The 18,140-nt window shown below is 40.2% G+C and overlaps 1 protein-coding gene across 1 annotated transcript in view; it reads left to right on the top strand.

Moving 5' to 3' along the window:
- mtnr1c (melatonin receptor 1C) overlaps positions 1-16,820 on the top strand; it is a 37,043-nt gene extending 20,223 nt beyond the window's left edge. Inside the window, exon 2 of the mRNA XM_023842817.2 lies at positions 15,162-16,820. Within this exon, the coding sequence (XP_023698585.1) occupies positions 15,162-16,027 (866 nt within the window). The 3' untranslated portion in view covers positions 16,028-16,820. The remainder of the gene's footprint in view (positions 1-15,161) is intronic.
- The last annotated feature ends 1,320 nt before the right edge of the window (positions 16,821-18,140 follow it).

Below are 18,140 nucleotides of genomic sequence, written 5' to 3' on the forward strand. Positions count from 1 at the left end.
AACGCCAGGCAGAACATTCCGGAAGCCTGCATCTATATATCGCCAGGAATCTGACATTGACGGCACCTAATAATCCGTTCATTGATCATCTAACTGCTTATGTAGGTAAGAGTTGTAGGGGGAGGCTGGAGCCTATTCCAGGCAGCATAATAATAATAATTAGAAAAAAAAAATGGACTCCTGGTGACCCTGACCAGGATAAACTTTTAGAAGACGGATGGAAAGATGGATGGTTAGATGCATAATAATGATAATGTGATTGATCAGCAGTATGTTGTGCCTGTAGGTCGCCCCTGTTCTTGGTTGTATGTGTATGTGACCTTGCTAGTGTGTGTATTGGAGACAGAGAAGAAAGGGGATCAAAGGCCACGCCGGACTTAGTAGCCCATCAAAAATGCATTATTGCAGGGCTCTTGTATTTCATTAGAGGCTGGTTGGGGCTCCATGTTTGATCAATATCTCCCAGACTGCATGATGGACAGATGATGGTCAGAATGCTCTGGAGCATTGTAAGGTTTTGCTTCACACCAAGGGTCCATCCCATTTCCACTGGTCTCCAACAGTCAAAGTTCTACCACGTGCAGGGCCAATAGATGCACTGGTGGTGTTTATCATCACGCAAACTACGCATTTGCATGGGCCCCCCTGTTGGCCAGAAATAGTCACTACACTGGGGGGGGGGGGGTTGTTGTTTTGTCCAATCAAAAACAACATAGCTTGAAAGAAACACGCATTATAACAAGGATACTGGATGTGAACATACAGTAGAGTTACACTGATTACAAATGGGCATTATGGTAAGATTGCATTTGTGGTTTAAGCAGAAGATAAAAGCTGTGCTGAATGTTCCGTCATCCTCAGTTGTTCCTACATATTCTTAGTCACGTGTCTCAGCTGAGCAAAAACTGATATAAACTAGCTGCTCTGTTGTAAAATTACGAGAATATATCATAAGCCAGATGTCCTGTACTTTAAACAATTTGATTGGACACAAATACACAAATATCTACTGAGTCCCCATAAACTTGTGTGTAAGATTTAGATTTTAACTAGTAGTTTTTTCATTCATTCATTCATTCATTTTTATTTATTTCAAACAAACAACAAATAAAAAAAACATTTCCACATTCTCCATCATAAATATTACACCTTTCGATTTCCTTGCTTGAAAAGGAGTAGGCAGAAGTGTGAACTTATTTGGTCCTACCCCATTCATATCATATCACTTCAAGATTAACCTCCTTCAAATTACAACAACAGCTCAATAAATAAACCTTGCAACAATACCAGCTATTCTACCAAACACACCAATTGCCCCCCCCAAAAAAAGAGCAAATCACAAATTTTTAATAACGAAACAAAAAAATAAAATAAAATAAAATGACAGCTCTTTTCCTTCGTCAATTACCGCTCTGGTTTAACCCATGTTTCAGATCCTTATATTTGTTTAAAATTAGTTTTTTATAACTCATTTTAAACTGAGTTATATTTTTACTCTTTTTTTTTATTCTTCTGTTAGACTATTCCATAATTTCACCCCAGCTCTTGAGATACACATACCTTTTAACATTGTTCTAACACTATGCCTTTTTAAATTCAGACCTCCTCTTAAACTATATTCCCCTTCTCTCTCTGTAAATAATTTCTGTATTCCTTTTGGAAGTAAGTTATTTCTTACTTTATATATTATTTGAGCTGTTTTAAATTCAACCAAGTCTGGGAATTTCATTATTTTCATTTTTATAAAGAGTTCATTAGTGTGGTCCCTTTCCAAGGGACTTTCTGTTGTTTAAGTGTATTATCCTGATATGAATTATGTATCGATATATGTATTAAAACTCAAGGGCCCTATTAGTGCATTATTAAATAAAAAAACATTTGAACCACTGTACCTAGTCTCACAGAAAATCCATCCATCCATCCATCCACCCTCCATACATTTTCTGTACCTACTAGGCCATATTCAGGGTCCCAGGTGGTCTGGAGACCATCCTGGAAGCTACAAGGACAAGGTGTGGAATAACGCAGGGCGGGGGCCTCACAGAAGATATCTGAATAAATTTAGAATAATGTAAAATTTACAAAATTTAAAAATTTACAATAAACTCTTCAGTTCAGATTCCGGCATTCACCTTCTCACAGCCTCAGGATAAAGGGACTTCAAAATGAAGAACTGAGCTATTCCTCTACTTGCACACATGCCTTTATCTCTGCCTGCAGCTGCCGATCGCAGCTAATTCACTGCAAATCACTGCACAGAATTGATTATGCTCAGAGAATCCTTCACCAGATGGGATAAAGAAACACCCAAACCTGTCAGCACTTCACCACAGCACAGCTATGATAACTGCATGCCCATACTTTAGCTCCGCACACCATGTCAAACTTCTGTGGCACTGTAATCTCCAATGTTCTGGGGCATAGTATCCCTTTATGCTCGGCACGGTCCCTCTTAGGTGACATGGAAGGCCTTAACCTTCAGCCTGAATGGACTTAAACTCTTAATCATGTCTTACTCTGGCTGAAAAATGCATTCTTTAAAACTGGAACAACAATCCATGTATATTTATCAAACACTGGCAGCACCTTCCTATAAATAGCCCTCAGAACCAGAGATGGGGACTCGAGTTTGCGCCTCGGACTCGAGTTGCAATCGAGTCATTCTTAAATTGACTTCTTACGTGTACACGACTCCAACTCCGACATCCTAGTTACCAACAGTTTGCACATATTTATAAAAACAAGTTTTATAGTAGTGATCGAAATTAGAAAACAAATGACATTTGTAATTTACAAAGTCACTGCTTATCTGAATTTGCAGTTATCCATGAACTGAAGAGATTTTTTTTTTATTGTATTTCCTTGTGAAAATAAAATCTTATCATAAAAATAAAATGTTGAATGTCCTCTGTTAGTGTAAAGAGAACCCGGACATGCGCCTTTGTTCATGGGAGTTTTCAAGTGTTTTCTTGACCCAGTAACAACTGCAGGATTATCGCATCGTTATCATATGAATAGCATTAGCGGCATTAGTGTGCAATCAGCGCTGCTTCGAGCTCAGACACTCGAGTCAGTGACTCTCTTTCTTCTTATCCTCCTGACAAAGCTCTACAATATATTTAGTTTCTTCCTATATATATTTGAAACCCAGAACGGTTAAGGTTTCTTGTGGATGTTCATTTTTAATGGTTTAATGACAAAAACTCGTGAAGTGTTTTTAACGGTTTGGCAACATTTCTGTTTTATTCCACAAGGGTGGATCGGAAACTCAAAGGGTTAAGTTTACGTAATGGTTTTTAAGATACACCTGCAAAGTGGAGCGAGATCTGATGAGAAATGTCAGACTGCGGTTATACTTTGATGACAGCAGTCATAGCACGCCTCTTCTTCAATGAGATTTCTTGGTCGGAACTAACTGTTGTATAATTACAAATAATTATGGTAACAGCCCCATTAATGATCATTTTAAAAAATGGCTGGGATGAGGTTAAACAAAGCAAATATGTATCAGACAGAGCCTTGACTTGTCAATGTGTATAAGGTCCCAGTCTAGCAAAAAAAAATAACTTCTAGACATAAACGAAATGCACTGTAACTCAGTAAGCTGAGTGCCACTTAGTAAGCAGTTGGACGAAACAGCTGCTCCCTATGATAAATTAGGGTTGAGAATCTTATCACTTTAATGTATTTATCACATAGTATATGCACTTACATATTTGCCAGAACTTCGGAAAATAAAAATGATTTCTTCATTTTAAAGGCAGCTGTGTGAGCATAACCAGAGGCTACACTAGAGGCCAAGTGGGTATAAGGGATGCGAGATTCTGCCTCTAATGACTCCAGTTGTCCTTATTTTATTCTAAATAAATAAAAATCAATGTGAAAACTAATGAGCAATTCATCACAAATGTGCAATTAACTAAAATAGGGGGACCCCAAGGCCCCCTTGATAAATTGGTGTGATGCCTCAGAATCTCGTTATTTAATCAGCTTTGCTCATTATGGGGTTTATTACAGACATGCATGTACTGCTTACTGCTATACAATCAACACCATCTCCCAACTAAAAACGGGAATATGATGAAAAGCATGTCCGACATGCAGTAAAGCGGGGCAGCACGATCTACAGTGCAGGTTCATTTCTCGTCATATCTGCACAAAAGCACATAAAATAATTACGCATTTCTGCTGTCACATTCAACAAAGGTGAAGGCTTACTTACGTGCCAGTTATGTGCACCCCTGAGCATAAAACACAAAATCACAAAAGCTGAGCTGTATAATTAATTAATAAAAATAAATCAATTCCAATAAGAAAAAAAGAATTTCGATTTGAAATGGATAAATCGTTCAGCCCTACAGTAAAGTAATTACTTTACCTTGATTTTTTGTATGTTTTACAAAAGGGAAGGCACTGTTTTAAAATGGGCAAAACCCTTAACTGCACAACATTAAGATTTGGCCCATTCTTTTCCAGGATTGTACATATAAGCTAACTGTAATGCATTGAAAATGCAGCACATTATTAAGGATTATACCACAGCTGTGGTAAATGCTATTTTCTTTGTCCAGAGATGTCTACGTGGGTGTTGGTTATTTTCATTAAATTATAATGTAATTGCACAGACAGTTCTGGCAGCCTAAAAACAGTTCTATATTAGTGCGTTTTAATGTTTTATTAAGCATATTAATGTAAAACCCTGTGTGACTTTTTACTCATAAATAAGCAGCCATTCTCATCAGCATAATTCTCCTTGGTTTTCAATACACAAGCATCTGGCTGTTGACAGTTTCTATGGTAACCTAGAGGACTTACCGCTTCCAGTGACCAGCCTGGCCAGATGTTCTGTCCTTATAGGGATGATTTTTTTAAGAGAACATTGAAACATTATTAAATGCTAATTGAAATAATTTTGTTTTGAAAATGAACTACTTCAAGGTTTTCTCCTTGTCATGTTATCTCCTTGCATTACCCCAGATTGTTGTTTACTGTTTTTGTATAACCACACACCTTATCCTGATTTATCCCTTTCTTAGTATTTTCTGTTCTCCATAAACTGGAGGGGGAGGGGTGCATTTTATTTTTTGTTACTTATTAATAAGTTTAATTTTTTAAAGGGAATTCTCTTGTTTTGAAGAGGACTTGTCTGAAGGCATCTCTTCTTATACTGAAAGTCACGTGGATGATGTAAGTGGACTCACAAATGCTGATTGCAAATGCACATGTGTCACGCAAGAGTTTTAATGCAATTTGTAATTATTCACATGTGTGGTAATGAAACAGAGCTCATGAAATGAAAGAAAACCCTTATCCAAGATCCATTTACTACACAGGGTGCTGGAATAATGCAATAATGCACAGTAACAGCTCTATATGTCATAGTAATTCAACATAAAAGGGACAAATGGAATGTTGTGTAACTGTGAAGTGAAGGTAAGGGATCGGCTATAATAGTTCAATGTTTTTGTTCCATATTTCCAGCTATATATTCTAGAAAATTCTTTCGTACACTTAAAATATACAAATCACATTTATTATCTGATAAGATATAAACCATGGTTTATAGTTAAAAAAAAAGATAAATCACTTTACCGTTAGTAGAGTCCCAGAATAGCAGGCTATCAGTGGGACAATTCTGTTATACTCTATATTTGTTGTGTTATATTTTATGGTTATATTTTCTATTATATTTTGCTATTTTTTTCTTCCATTTGCTTATAAACATGCTATTTGGTTCCCTGAGGGGTCACAATTAAGTTCAGTTTTTCAGTTTATTGCAGCATGATACTGTAACTATAGCATGTAAACCTGCATTGTACAATTTACAGATTGATGCAGCAGGAGCTGTTGTTGTCGGACATGAATCAGGTACCAGGCATTGATACTATAATACAAATAAACCTCCATCAAACTTGATAGATTTAAAGGTTTGTAAGCCTGCCTTAGGTTGGTTGTGCTCGGTTCAAGAAAATGAAAATGTACTGAATGTGTGAAAGAACTGTGTGTAAAGGAATTTGTCCCTAAATAACCACGTTCCAATATGAGGACAATTCATAAATTCATCCAGTCAAATGACTAGGAACAGGAATAGGAACAGAATGCCTTCGGCCTATCAGCGATGCACCCTAGATGTGATTGGGGATGGTGTCCATCACACAACAAAAAGCCTGTTGTTTCCTCAACCCATTTCAAGGGACAGATACCCGTTTGTCACACCTCCGCTATCTTCGATCAGGCACAGGTTTGGACGCCCCTTCTTGGACGCGACAGGGCCTTAAAGGTTTCTCATGTCCCCTGGGGCTGCATGGCCCATGTGGGATTTTCGCAATAATTTAATCACGCATTAACTTGCTTACGGCAACAGGCTCAACATGCAACTTTCAATCGGCTCCTTTAGCATCAACTCATGATATCAGATACAAATAAACACAAAGTACAAATTGTTTTTGTCAGCAGTCTATATAAATTATTTTGTATTGTTCATTCTGTAGTTTCTCTCTATATGTTTCATGTATTTCTGCATACCAGTATGTTTATTTCACATATAGCAGAATATTAATCCAATAAATGGATGCTTTTCATAGTTAGCTGATGTTGTCGAAACCTTTCCGTGAAGAGACCATCTGGTACCGTGTTTCCCCAAAAATAACACAGGGTCTTATGTTCATTTTTACTCCAAAAGACTCCTTATGGCTCATTTTCAGGGGATGTCTTTTTTTCCCATGTACAACAAACTACAGTACATTTACCGGTATTCATGAACAAAAATCCACAAATATGTCATCTTCTAACCGTGTCTTTCCATGTAAACAATCTAACGGTACATTTATTCATGAACAAAAATCTACTGTGTATACATTTATTCAAATATAGTCGTCATGTCATCTTTTTCGGGAACATCGTCGTAAATCTCCAAGCTCCAGATTCCATCCTGAATATCTTGCAACTCAATTTCCTTTAGAACCAGTGGCCCCAATCTCACGTCTACCAATAGCACTTTCCGTAAATGAGCACCTCTTGTCCATGAATCCTGCACGTAGTGCATATAATCGCATCTCATTCTAGTTACCGTATAATCCATGGGATAGTAACTAGGACTTATTTTTGGAGTAGGGCTTATATTACGAGCATCCTGAAAAATCATGCTGGGGCTTATTCTCGGGGAAACACGGTATAACAGAGAAAAACATACGGCGAAGAGCCAAAACATAATGACCACTCACAGATGCTGTGAATAAGAGTCATTATCTCAGAACAACAGCGCTAATCAAGATCTGGGATATATTAAGGGGTAAGTGAATGAACGGTTTTCATAGGTGACAAGTTGGATGCGGGAGAAATGGTCAAACGTTAAGATCTGAGTGACTTTGACAAGGAACAAACTGCCACGGCTGGATGATGGGGTAAGAGCATCTCTGAAACTGCAAGGATAGTAGGGTGTTCCCAGTTAGCGTTGATGTGTACTTACCGACACGACAGTGGTTGGAGGAGGGAAAAACCATGAACTGACGACAGACTGTCGGGTCCCCGTGGTTCACTGATGCTCGGGGGTAATGGAGGTCGTCCGGCCTGGTACAGAGCAACAGAAAGGCTACTGTGCCACAAGTGATGGAAAAAACGCACAGTGTTTCGCACTCTGCTGCGTATGGTGCGGTGTTGCCAGTTAGAGCTTGCTCATCCCTCTCCACTGGCAGGATCACTGGCAAGATGGAAACGCGATCATTGGGACTGGACCGTGGATCAGTGGTAGAAGTGCCTGATCTGATGAGTCCCGTTTTCTCTGTGGACAGGCAGGTAACCCTGAGCCATTTCCCTGGGGAACAGATGGCACCAGGATCCATTGGTGGAGGGAGTGTGATGCTCTGGGCAACGTTCTGCTGGGAGACCGGTCATTAGTGTGGAGGGTACACTTTAACGTGTGACACCTATCGTGACATTACTACAGACCACGTACATCCGTTCATGGCAATGGTATTCCCCAATGGCAATAACATCTGTCAACAGTATAATGCGCCCTGCCACGCTGCACAAACAGCAATGGTTTGGGGATCGTGACAAAGAGTTTATGGTGTTGTCCTGGCCGCCAAAATTAACAGATCTGAATCCCATCAAGCATCTCTGGAATGTGCTGGACAAACAAGTTTGATCTGCGCCGGCTCTGCCTCGCAACATACGGGATTTTAAGGATCTGCTGTTGATATCTTGGTGCCAGATACCATGAGACACTTTCAGAGGTCTTGTTCAATCCATGCCTCGGTGGGTCACAGCTGTTTTGGTGGCACACGGAGGACCAACAGCATAGTACGCAGGTGGTTGTAATGTTTTGGTTCTTCGGTGTATATGTAAGTATAATGTATGGATTTTCAGCCAGTTGAATCAACATGGACAGATTTCTTTATGCTTATTATGTAGTGTAAATTAACTATATGACAGAACAGACAAGCCAGCATTTTTATTCACGGTTGTCAAATCCACTCAATAGAATCCTGAAGACTGTTTGCTTACTGGTTCTTTATGAAGCTTTGGATCCTTGATAATTATAGATGTGATGCTATAACACAGTCCACATTTCACTGTGTAACAGAGAAACTGTTCATGTTTCTGACAGCGATTTGTGAGAATTACAGTATCTTTGTCCTGGGTTGAGTACGTGAACAGTTTAACTGATGTATAATTCATATATAATCTTTTATGACTTAAATGTCATAAAAGGCACTGCCATTTAACTCCACCTACCCTTTGTAAAATATAGTTTAAATTTAGCACATGAAAACCCAGTGGGTAGGCTATAAATGCGTATTATTTTCTCATATAATTGCCTGTACACTGGTACTGTGAATGCTACAGTATGCAGAGTGAAGGCAGAACCTATGTGTTCTTCCTGGGGGGGGGGGGGGGGGGGGGGGTTCTTCCTCCTACTCTGTTCAATGCATGAACTGGGTGCTGGGCAGGGTTGTGGGGTGCAGTGGCTGTAGGGCATCTGTTGGTGAAGAAAGCTTACTGATGTTGACTTTTCAACGATGCTGTGATCATTGCGGTTTCAATGGAAGCTCTGATCGGGGTTCTTGAGTGACTGAGCAAGGAGTCTTAGTCTCTAGGCTTGTGAGTGTCCTAGCTTAAAACCAAGACGCAGGCCTTTGATGACCTCTTAGGCACGGCCATCAGCAGTGTGTCTGTCTGCGGGGAGAATGTCGACCTTGTCGAGAGATTAACTTACCTCGGCGGCGACACTCATATCTCTGGTGACTCTTCCTATGAAGTCAGCAGACGGATTGGGAGAGCATGGGGGGTCATGAGGTCGCTGGAAAGGGGTGTGTGTCACTCCCAATATCTTTGCAAGAGGACGAAGGTCCAAGTCTTTAGAGTCCTGGTGCTCCCTGTCTTGTTGTATGGCTGTGAGACATGGACTCTATCCAGTGAGCTGAGATGAAGACTGGACTCCTCTGGTACTGCATTGTGAGGAGCTTCAGGTACAGCACTACAGCCATGTGGCACGATTCCATGAGGGCGTTCCGCCTCGATGGGTTCCTCATTGCTGAAGACCTAAGCAGCTGGACCAGGTCAAGAAGACACTTATGTAACACCTGGCTGCGGCCGGTAGACAACCATTTCCGGAGGGTTCCAGTGGGTGTGGCAATGAGCTATATACCAGTGCATGCTTTTATCAGTATTAAACATTAAATATTAAAAATGTGAGGTGAATCCCAGTAAGGCATTGCTTGTATCCATCCATTCAGTTTTTCACATCTTCAGACCCCTTGGAGAGTCTTGGAGTCTATCACAGGGCAGCACACGGTAATAGGCTAGCTTAGCCCCCGGACAGGATACTAGTCATCTAAATTTAGTGGCGTAATAAACAAATGGATGCAGCAAACTTTTGTTCCTCACTAAAGTGGAGCCCAAACACAGAGAAAGAATCTGTCCAGCATACCACAATGTTAAAGGAGGTTGCATCATCACACAATAGCAGTTATTGTCCGTTCACTGGGGGCTGGAAATTAAGTGGAAATTCGCCTAAGGGGATCGATTTAGACAAAGGGACCTGAACACTAGCTCCACTGGCAAACAAATAATAAATCATTTTTGGATAGATGGATGACTGGTTAGGATTGGCTATGTATCAGCTATGTTACCATGTGCTGCTCTGAATGAGTAAATTGTTTATGGGAATTAATAAAGGGAAAATAACATTCTTACGTGATAATTTATTATTCTAAGATGTGATAGTCTTTGGTTGCTCTTTATGCTTGAAAATTGCATTGTACATTATGGGCTAGTAAGAATTATAAATGTGCTATTTTTTTTACTGAACTAGCCGTGTTGGATAGTTACATAAATTCTTAAATTGTACCCCACACGCACTACTGCTTTCTTGGCCTGCTACAAAACTCTTAGGTGCCCAACAGCATTTTGGCACTTTGGTGAAGATCTTATAGTTCTTGCACCTTATATTTTTGATGGAGACAGTTGACTCAATCAGCAAAAGAGAGACACTGACTAGCGTTTGGCCAGGGCAGCAAAAATGTCAGCAGAAATAAAATCCACTTTCCTCCTGAGAGGCAGAAATTTGAAGGGGAGTAACACTGCTGAGAACCTCAGCCACCCGCACACACAGAACATACAGACCTGGGCTCAATGCCAACCTGCAGATCAAGAGCTGAACCAGTACTTTTGAAGATATACATGGCAATATGCATCGCTGGCAAAGATAGCAATCAATAGCTATTTTCCAAGAGACAGCATCACTGGTTTAATAAGTACAAGTACTACACGTTTAAAAGTATGTACTAAAAAGTATGCATCGTCCTGGATCTGTCATGGTGTCCTCAGCATGTAAAGGGAGAGTCATATACTTAAGGCAGAATATAGGCAATACAGTCCACTGTATTACATCCATATGTTTTCTGAAACTGCTCAATCCCAACTGGGGTTGTGGGGGGGGGGGTGGACTGGAGCCTATCCCTGCAACAGTGGCTGTTGGTGGGAACCAACCCTGGGCAGTTTCCAACACACTGCAGGGCACACACACAACTACTGGGCCAAATTAGACACACCAATCAACCAGTCCTGCATGCTTCTGGACCGTGGGAGGAAACTGGAGCCCCCGGTGAAAACCCACATGAATACAGGGAGAGCGTGCAAACTCTACACTGAAAGGACCCGGGATCGAACCCAGGACCTTCTTGCTGCTAAACACCACACCACCCCTGTGTTACATATACTACTATATATATATGGGCTTGATGGTTAGGGTAGCGCACTTGTAATTGAAAGATTGCAGGTTCAAATCCCCCACCAGCAAGTCACCACTGAGGTACCCTGAGCAAGGTACCGTCCCCAAGCACTGCTCCCCGGGTGCTGAATTGTCACGAAAGTCACATATGGGTCAAATGCAAAGGTCACATTTCGTTGTTGCGCACTGTGTGCTGTGGTGTGTTGACAATGATCACTAAATTCTATTTCTAAAATATTACTGCATTACTCTCTGTTGGATAAAGGTCAACCAGTAGAGGGTGTCGTTTACTTGACATATTTTGAGGAGGGGAAAAAAGAAGCCTTTACTGGTCCCAGGAACAAAGGGTTGCCGCCATTGATGAAACCAGCAACAGGGGGTCTCAATCTTTTTGAGAATTTGGGGGCCTTCTCCCAAGGCATATTTAATCAGCCGAGTTCCTCGGAGATTCTGCCTGGGATCCTGTATGTGAAAAGAGACATTAAAAGCGGTCATTTGAGCTGTAGGAGGTTGTGTGTAGCCATGCACATGTGCAGAGATGTTTATATATATGTATGTGCGTGTGTGGGAGGGATTACGTTTATGGCCACGCGTGTTAAGGATAGAGGCCACCAAGGAGCATCTATAAGGCATTTCCTCAAGAAATGACAATGATCTGAACATGACTAATGCAGCTTCTTCACCTGTGACACTTCGGGGAACAGGATGAGTAAAACTTCATGGTGATGCCGGGATCTATGGCTCAGTCATTATGTGTTTTAGTCTCCATCTATGGCCATAGGTTGGTGGGATCTTTCTGTATTGCTTTCATCCAAGTCACAGTAATTCATCTGACATGCTGAAAATGGCTGAAACTTATTGTCCCAGTCTACTGTACAGCAAAACTCAAGATAGTGTAAAATGTAGGAATAAGGTTTATGGGAATTTATTTTCAGACACAGAAATTGTACAACGAGGTCCTTTATTTTGTCAGAATGGGATTCCAGATTCAGCAGCATGTACTGGGAACTGGGGCCTGGGTCCTTGAATTTATGCTTTTCTCCTTTTGGCTAACCTTGAAACTTTCTTTAAGAGAACTCAACAGGGATGAATCTCAATGAAACATTGTGTCAAAAACGCTCCTTAACACTATGCAAGTCTATTAACAAGGTGTCTTTTTCTACTGCTGATACAGGGGTTAAAGGCACAAGCCTTAAGTCTTTAGTGAAAGGGAACATCACTTACCTTACATAACCCTGATTATGTGCTTATATAACCCTGGTTTCCTGACAACAAAGTACAATTTATAGACTTCATTATCTCTTAGTAACCCCCATGCACACATCAGGAGGAGAATTACGATATTTTAACCACTAGCTAAGATAAATATTACTGTGTTGTGCACAGAAGTATTCTAAAAATTGAACAAATATTTACTGATAAATAGTATCAATACAATAGAATCTTTCTCTATTTTTCCCTGAAGAATAAAAATGACAAATTGAATTTTTATTTAATTTAGCTGTAATAGCCCAGCTATACTTTCAATGGGAAGTATGTCTACAAAGAGCAAGTTGAGGGAGGCATAAAAAGAAAATTTCCCCATGGGGATCTGTGATGTCCGCGTGCGGGCGAGTGGGGAAGCAGGCGAGAGAGCCGTAAATGCGGGTAGAACGGGGTTTATTTCAGGTAGCCAGGACGACAGGGGAGCACACGGCAAACACGTCAATGACAGACCTGGGGAAAACGGACTCAGACGCGGATTAAATATACAAGACAAGTCGAAATAGCAGGAAACAGGTGATTACAATCGGGGCAAAACACGTGGTTAATGAGGGGGCGTGGTATTTTATTTAATTTTAGGTTGTGAAATTATGTGTTGCCATTTACCACAAAGCTTGTAAGTACCTGAGTACTTATCAGAAATGTATATTTGGACACTGCTATTCATACCATACAATTCTGTTAAAAAATTTCGTAATCGTGCTGTAATTGAAACCTAAAGCAAATTGTAACTAGCTGCCTATCAGTCTAGCTGGTGGTTATAAATGCTGTTTTCACATTTCTTCATTATGGTTGAAGCTATATTGAGTTTCCAGTCTGAGTATAACTTTCATGTCTTTGAAGGCCATGGGAATGATGGGATGTACTGCTGTTTATTGTACTGGGCCATTATCCAGAGGGCAGATCATCTTAGCCACCATAGCAACAGTAAACCAAACCAGCAGGACTGTGACCCTTGAGGATTTCCTGCACCTGGGCTAAAATCCCTCAAATTTAGCATTTTGTGATCTTTAACCAAACTCCGGGACACACAGGAGATCCACATGATGGCACAGCTAGTGAAGGTGTTTGTTATTTACAAATATCTGCTTTTGACTGGTTACTCATTAGACGTAGCATTGCTTGGTCCGTCTGCTTGTTGTAGATGGAAAGCAGCAGACTACACATGCACCACACAATCTCAACATTTCAAGTAGCAAAAGACATAGGTTTTCTCAGGTGAACACCTTTCGCATTTTAAACAGACAATGTGTAATGTATTGTTTTCTTTTTAAAGTTACATAAGCTGTCAGTAATACTGGAGAAGGTTTTATGTGTATTATTAAACATCAACACTGCTAGAAGGGAGGGCACTGTTATGGCTCAAGTAGGAGATGGAGAAACATCTGGTTGGTGGTCTACTGGTCTACTTCATCTACCATAATCTGGAATCCAATGCAAATTATTGCCATTTATCCATGATTTATAGAGGAATATAACTTGTCTAACAACCAATCAGGTAAACGGCAGATGGGGATTTAAATGCAGACCTCCGTAACTGATTGTTCTGTAAAATTGTATTTTTCTTATTGAAAAATACTTTTAAAAATGCACGTCAAAATAATACATAAGTCACTGAGGTATGTATATAAGACCTATGCAAACTGCACCTCCACCTTATTTTCCAAATAATTACAGTTGCCAGGATTTGAGCATCTGAAGGGATAATCAGTCTTTTCTGAAATGTACTTGATTTGCTCCGCATGAAGTAACCCACATGTGCTTATCATCTCCGTCAGCTTAATGGCTATGATGAAAGCGATCGCATGGACTAATCTCTACCCCTGCTGTGGGAATCGGCACTGTTCTACTAAAAACAGTTTTTCTGCATTCTTTTATATGACATATCACGTTGGAATTCTTTTCTTTTCACACATGCCGTCTTGCTGTCCTTTGAGACATACACACACATCCAGGTGAGAACAATGCCTGGGCTCAGAGAGCAGAGTAAGTCATTGATCTGGTGCTCCAGAAGCATTTTGGGAGAGTTAAGGGCACAGTGACAGTGACATCCTGATCACAGGCACACAGGTTTACCAGCTGTCACATGACACACTTTCAGACTCTCCTGCTGATGCAAGAAATCTTACGACAAATCTACAGTATATCATTCCATTATAAACCTGAAATTAGCTACATCAAAACCATCGTGGTAGTTTGCAAACCCTACAGACTATTTACAAGGTAATAAAACTGTTACATACATGTAAATGCGCGTGCAGCTGTGTCTTGAATTGAAAATCTCACACCAGCCAGCTGAGCAAAGCTGGCAACCTTGAGCACAGAAGCCTAACCTGCTGAGCCATCACACTGCAAGGTCAGCTTCAGCTTCACCACAGCCATTCAGTTATTGATCATCATGCAACATCTATGAATTCGCCATGCAAGCAAATGTTATTTTTAAACCTCTTTGAGAACTGACAGTCATTGCAATTCATTTAATGGTCAATGCTACAGAACCAAATGCAGGTTAAATAACTCTGAGAAGATACTTTTATTTGCCTTTTGTATGAGTACAGGTCTATAGGAATCCTTTGGTTTTCACATACCTCTTCTTGCTCTCCTACAAGACACACATTTGAAGATCCACAATAGCGAGCTAACGTTCCCCTTTCTTTTCCTGCAGGAAACATCTTTGTGGTCAGCTTGTCCGTAGCAGACCTGGCAGTAGCAGTGTACCCATATCCCCTGGTTCTTCTGGCCATCTTCCATAACGACTGGACTATGGGGTACATGCACTGTCAGGTGAGCGGCTTCATCATGGGTCTGAGCGTGATCGGCTCCATCTTCAACATCACTGCCATCGCCATCAACCGCTACTGCTATATCTGCCACAGCCTGCAGTACGACCGGCTCTACAGCCTCAAGAACACTTTCTGGTACCTGTGTCTGACGTGGCTCCTCACTGCCATCGCCACCATCCCCAATTTCTTTGTGGGTTCCCTGCAGTACGATCCCCGGGTGTATTCCTGCACCTTCGCCCAGACGGTCAGCTCCTACTACACCATCTTGGTGGTGGTCGTTCATTTCCTGATACCTCTCCTGGTGGTTTCCTTCTGCTATCTAAGGATCTGGGTGCTAGTCATCCAGGTGAAACACCGGGTTAGGCCGGACTACAAGCAAAAGATAACATCGAGCGACCTGCGCAACTTCCTGACTATGTTTGTTGTGTTCCTACTTTTTGCCGTATGCTGGGCGCCGCTGAACTTTATTGGATTGGCCGTTGCGATCGACCCAGCTAAAGTGGGCCCAAACATCCCAGAGTGGCTCTTCGTCTCCAGTTACTTCATGGCTTACTTCAACAGCTGCCTCAATGCTGTCATCTATGGGCTCCTGAACCAGAACTTCCGGCAGGAGTACAAAAGGATCCTGTTAGCTTTGTGCACGCCTCGGCTGCTGTTCATGGACACCTCGAGACTTGGGACCGATGGATTCAAGAGCAAACCATCGCCTGCCATTACTAACAACAACATAGCAGAAGTAAACGTGTGAACAAAACAGCATTTGTTTATGTTCTTGTCCGTCAAAAAAATCCAAATGAATGCAGCATTTGTGTTTTATTTATCATGGAAGTCAGGACTTTTCACGTAGTGCCTTTCCATTCCTTTGAATGAAGTCAGGCTGCACTGTCTGATTTTTTTTAACCTATTCACCACAATGCAGTTTTTCATGGTTCGTTTTCACCCTGAATCACACAGTCATATGGTTTATTCACTGTGTCGCTAAAAAGGACAAACAACTGAAAATTGAAAATCACAGCAAAAAAAAAGTTTTTAATTTAAAGTTGTTGAATGACTGGTTAAATGTTCAATGACAGTGTTCTTTTCAAATAATGAACAACAAGGCATTTTCCTTTAGCTCTTTGCAGAAAATACTTATAATTTTGATCACTGTTTCCAATCATTTTCCTGTTGAATCATTTTGCATCAGATAGCAGGTAAAATATTTTGGCAGTTATAAAAACGCAAAAGGTGTTGAGATGAGATTGCAGCAGGCATCTTTACCTGTGAAGCACATACTTTTCAAATGGCTATTGGTACATTATGTTAAATGATAACTTGTATGCTAGAAATTAAATATTTGTTTTTGGGTACAAAGAAAGAATAGTTTCTAGTAGCTGCGGTTTATGACTGAGATACATTTTTGCACTGTCACTATTGCAAATGAGATTCTCTACATTGTCACCCAAAATTTACCATATCTGTTAAGTGAGCCATATTCAAAATGAAACACAATCAAGAAACAACACAATAAAATAAGCATTCCATTATATTGTACCACAGGAAAAAAGGAAAAATATTGAGAAGGTGACATTATATGTGAAATTCAACCTAATTAAAGAATAATGAAATGTAAATCTAATATACTGTGGTGAAAATAAAAAGAACATTTTCAGAAAATATATTTGTTAAAAGATCTCTTTTCAGTGTGTCTGAATTTTTTTCTATGAAGTTTTTGTTTGTTTGTTCATTCATTCATTCATTCACCTTGTATACTGCCTATCCCACAAGCACACACACACACGCACACACACACACATACACACACACACACATTTCCAAGTTCCAAGGTACTCTTATGTTTCACAGATTTCCTCCTGCTGTTCAAAGACATGCAGTAGATTAGTTAGGCATCTCGAAATGTGTGTGTATGTGCCTTACAATGGACTGTCCTTCTGGCCAGGGTATAACCCAGCATTCCGCTGCATCAGTTTTACTCCAAGCCCCTCCTGATCCTCACCAGGAAAACTGGATAGAAGTTGGTGGAATATTACCAAAAATCAACAGCTAGGATTGTTTTCAGGTAGGGTATTCCCACTAAGTTCTGCATAATATCTGATGTGTCTTTTGGCTTTATATAGGTTTGTCTAATGCAGCTGTGTGCTTAAGGTTCCATTTGGTTGGAAGTGAGTGCTATATGCAGTGTGTCCTTGTGCAATATTAGTTCCAAGTAATAAGCTTTATTATGCTTCATTATTTATTATTGTTATGCAAGTTTGAGTTATGTTATTTAAATAGCTAAAAAATACATTATATTGAAGTGTACAGGTCGTTTTCATAACAGGCTACATAATGCATTTATAAATGCTACATAATGACTAGACATAACATATTCAGTTCATCTGCATGCCAGCCCCTATCAATGATTTACACTCTCTATAAAAATTAACATGACTTCAGCTACATTTTTTGCATGCAAAATACTTTTATGATGTATAGATTTATTATTTGACTGGGTCAACTAATGGCAGAAAGTACCCCTGGATTTTTTTCCAGAAAATGCACCATGTCTCCCAGAAAATTGTTACAATTACAAATGTTTTGGTATAAGAGCACCCAGAAATGGTTGAAGACAAAACGCTGGAGAGTTCTGAAGATGCCAGCAATGAGTCTGGATCTAAATCCGATTTGACACTTATGGAGAGATCTCAAAATTGCTGTTGGGAGAAGGCACCCTTCAAATCTGATAGACCTTGAGCAGTTTGCAAAAGAAGATTGGTCGAAATTCCAATTGAGAAGTGGAACAAGCTTGATGATGATTATAGGAAGTGATTGATTTCAGTTATTTTTTCCAAATTGCATGCAACCAAATATTAAGTTAAGGG

Source organism: Paramormyrops kingsleyae, chromosome 10 (assembly GCF_048594095.1).
Source record: "Paramormyrops kingsleyae isolate MSU_618 chromosome 10, PKINGS_0.4, whole genome shotgun sequence".
In the NCBI taxonomy this organism is placed as follows: domain Eukaryota; kingdom Metazoa; phylum Chordata; class Actinopteri; order Osteoglossiformes; family Mormyridae; genus Paramormyrops; species Paramormyrops kingsleyae.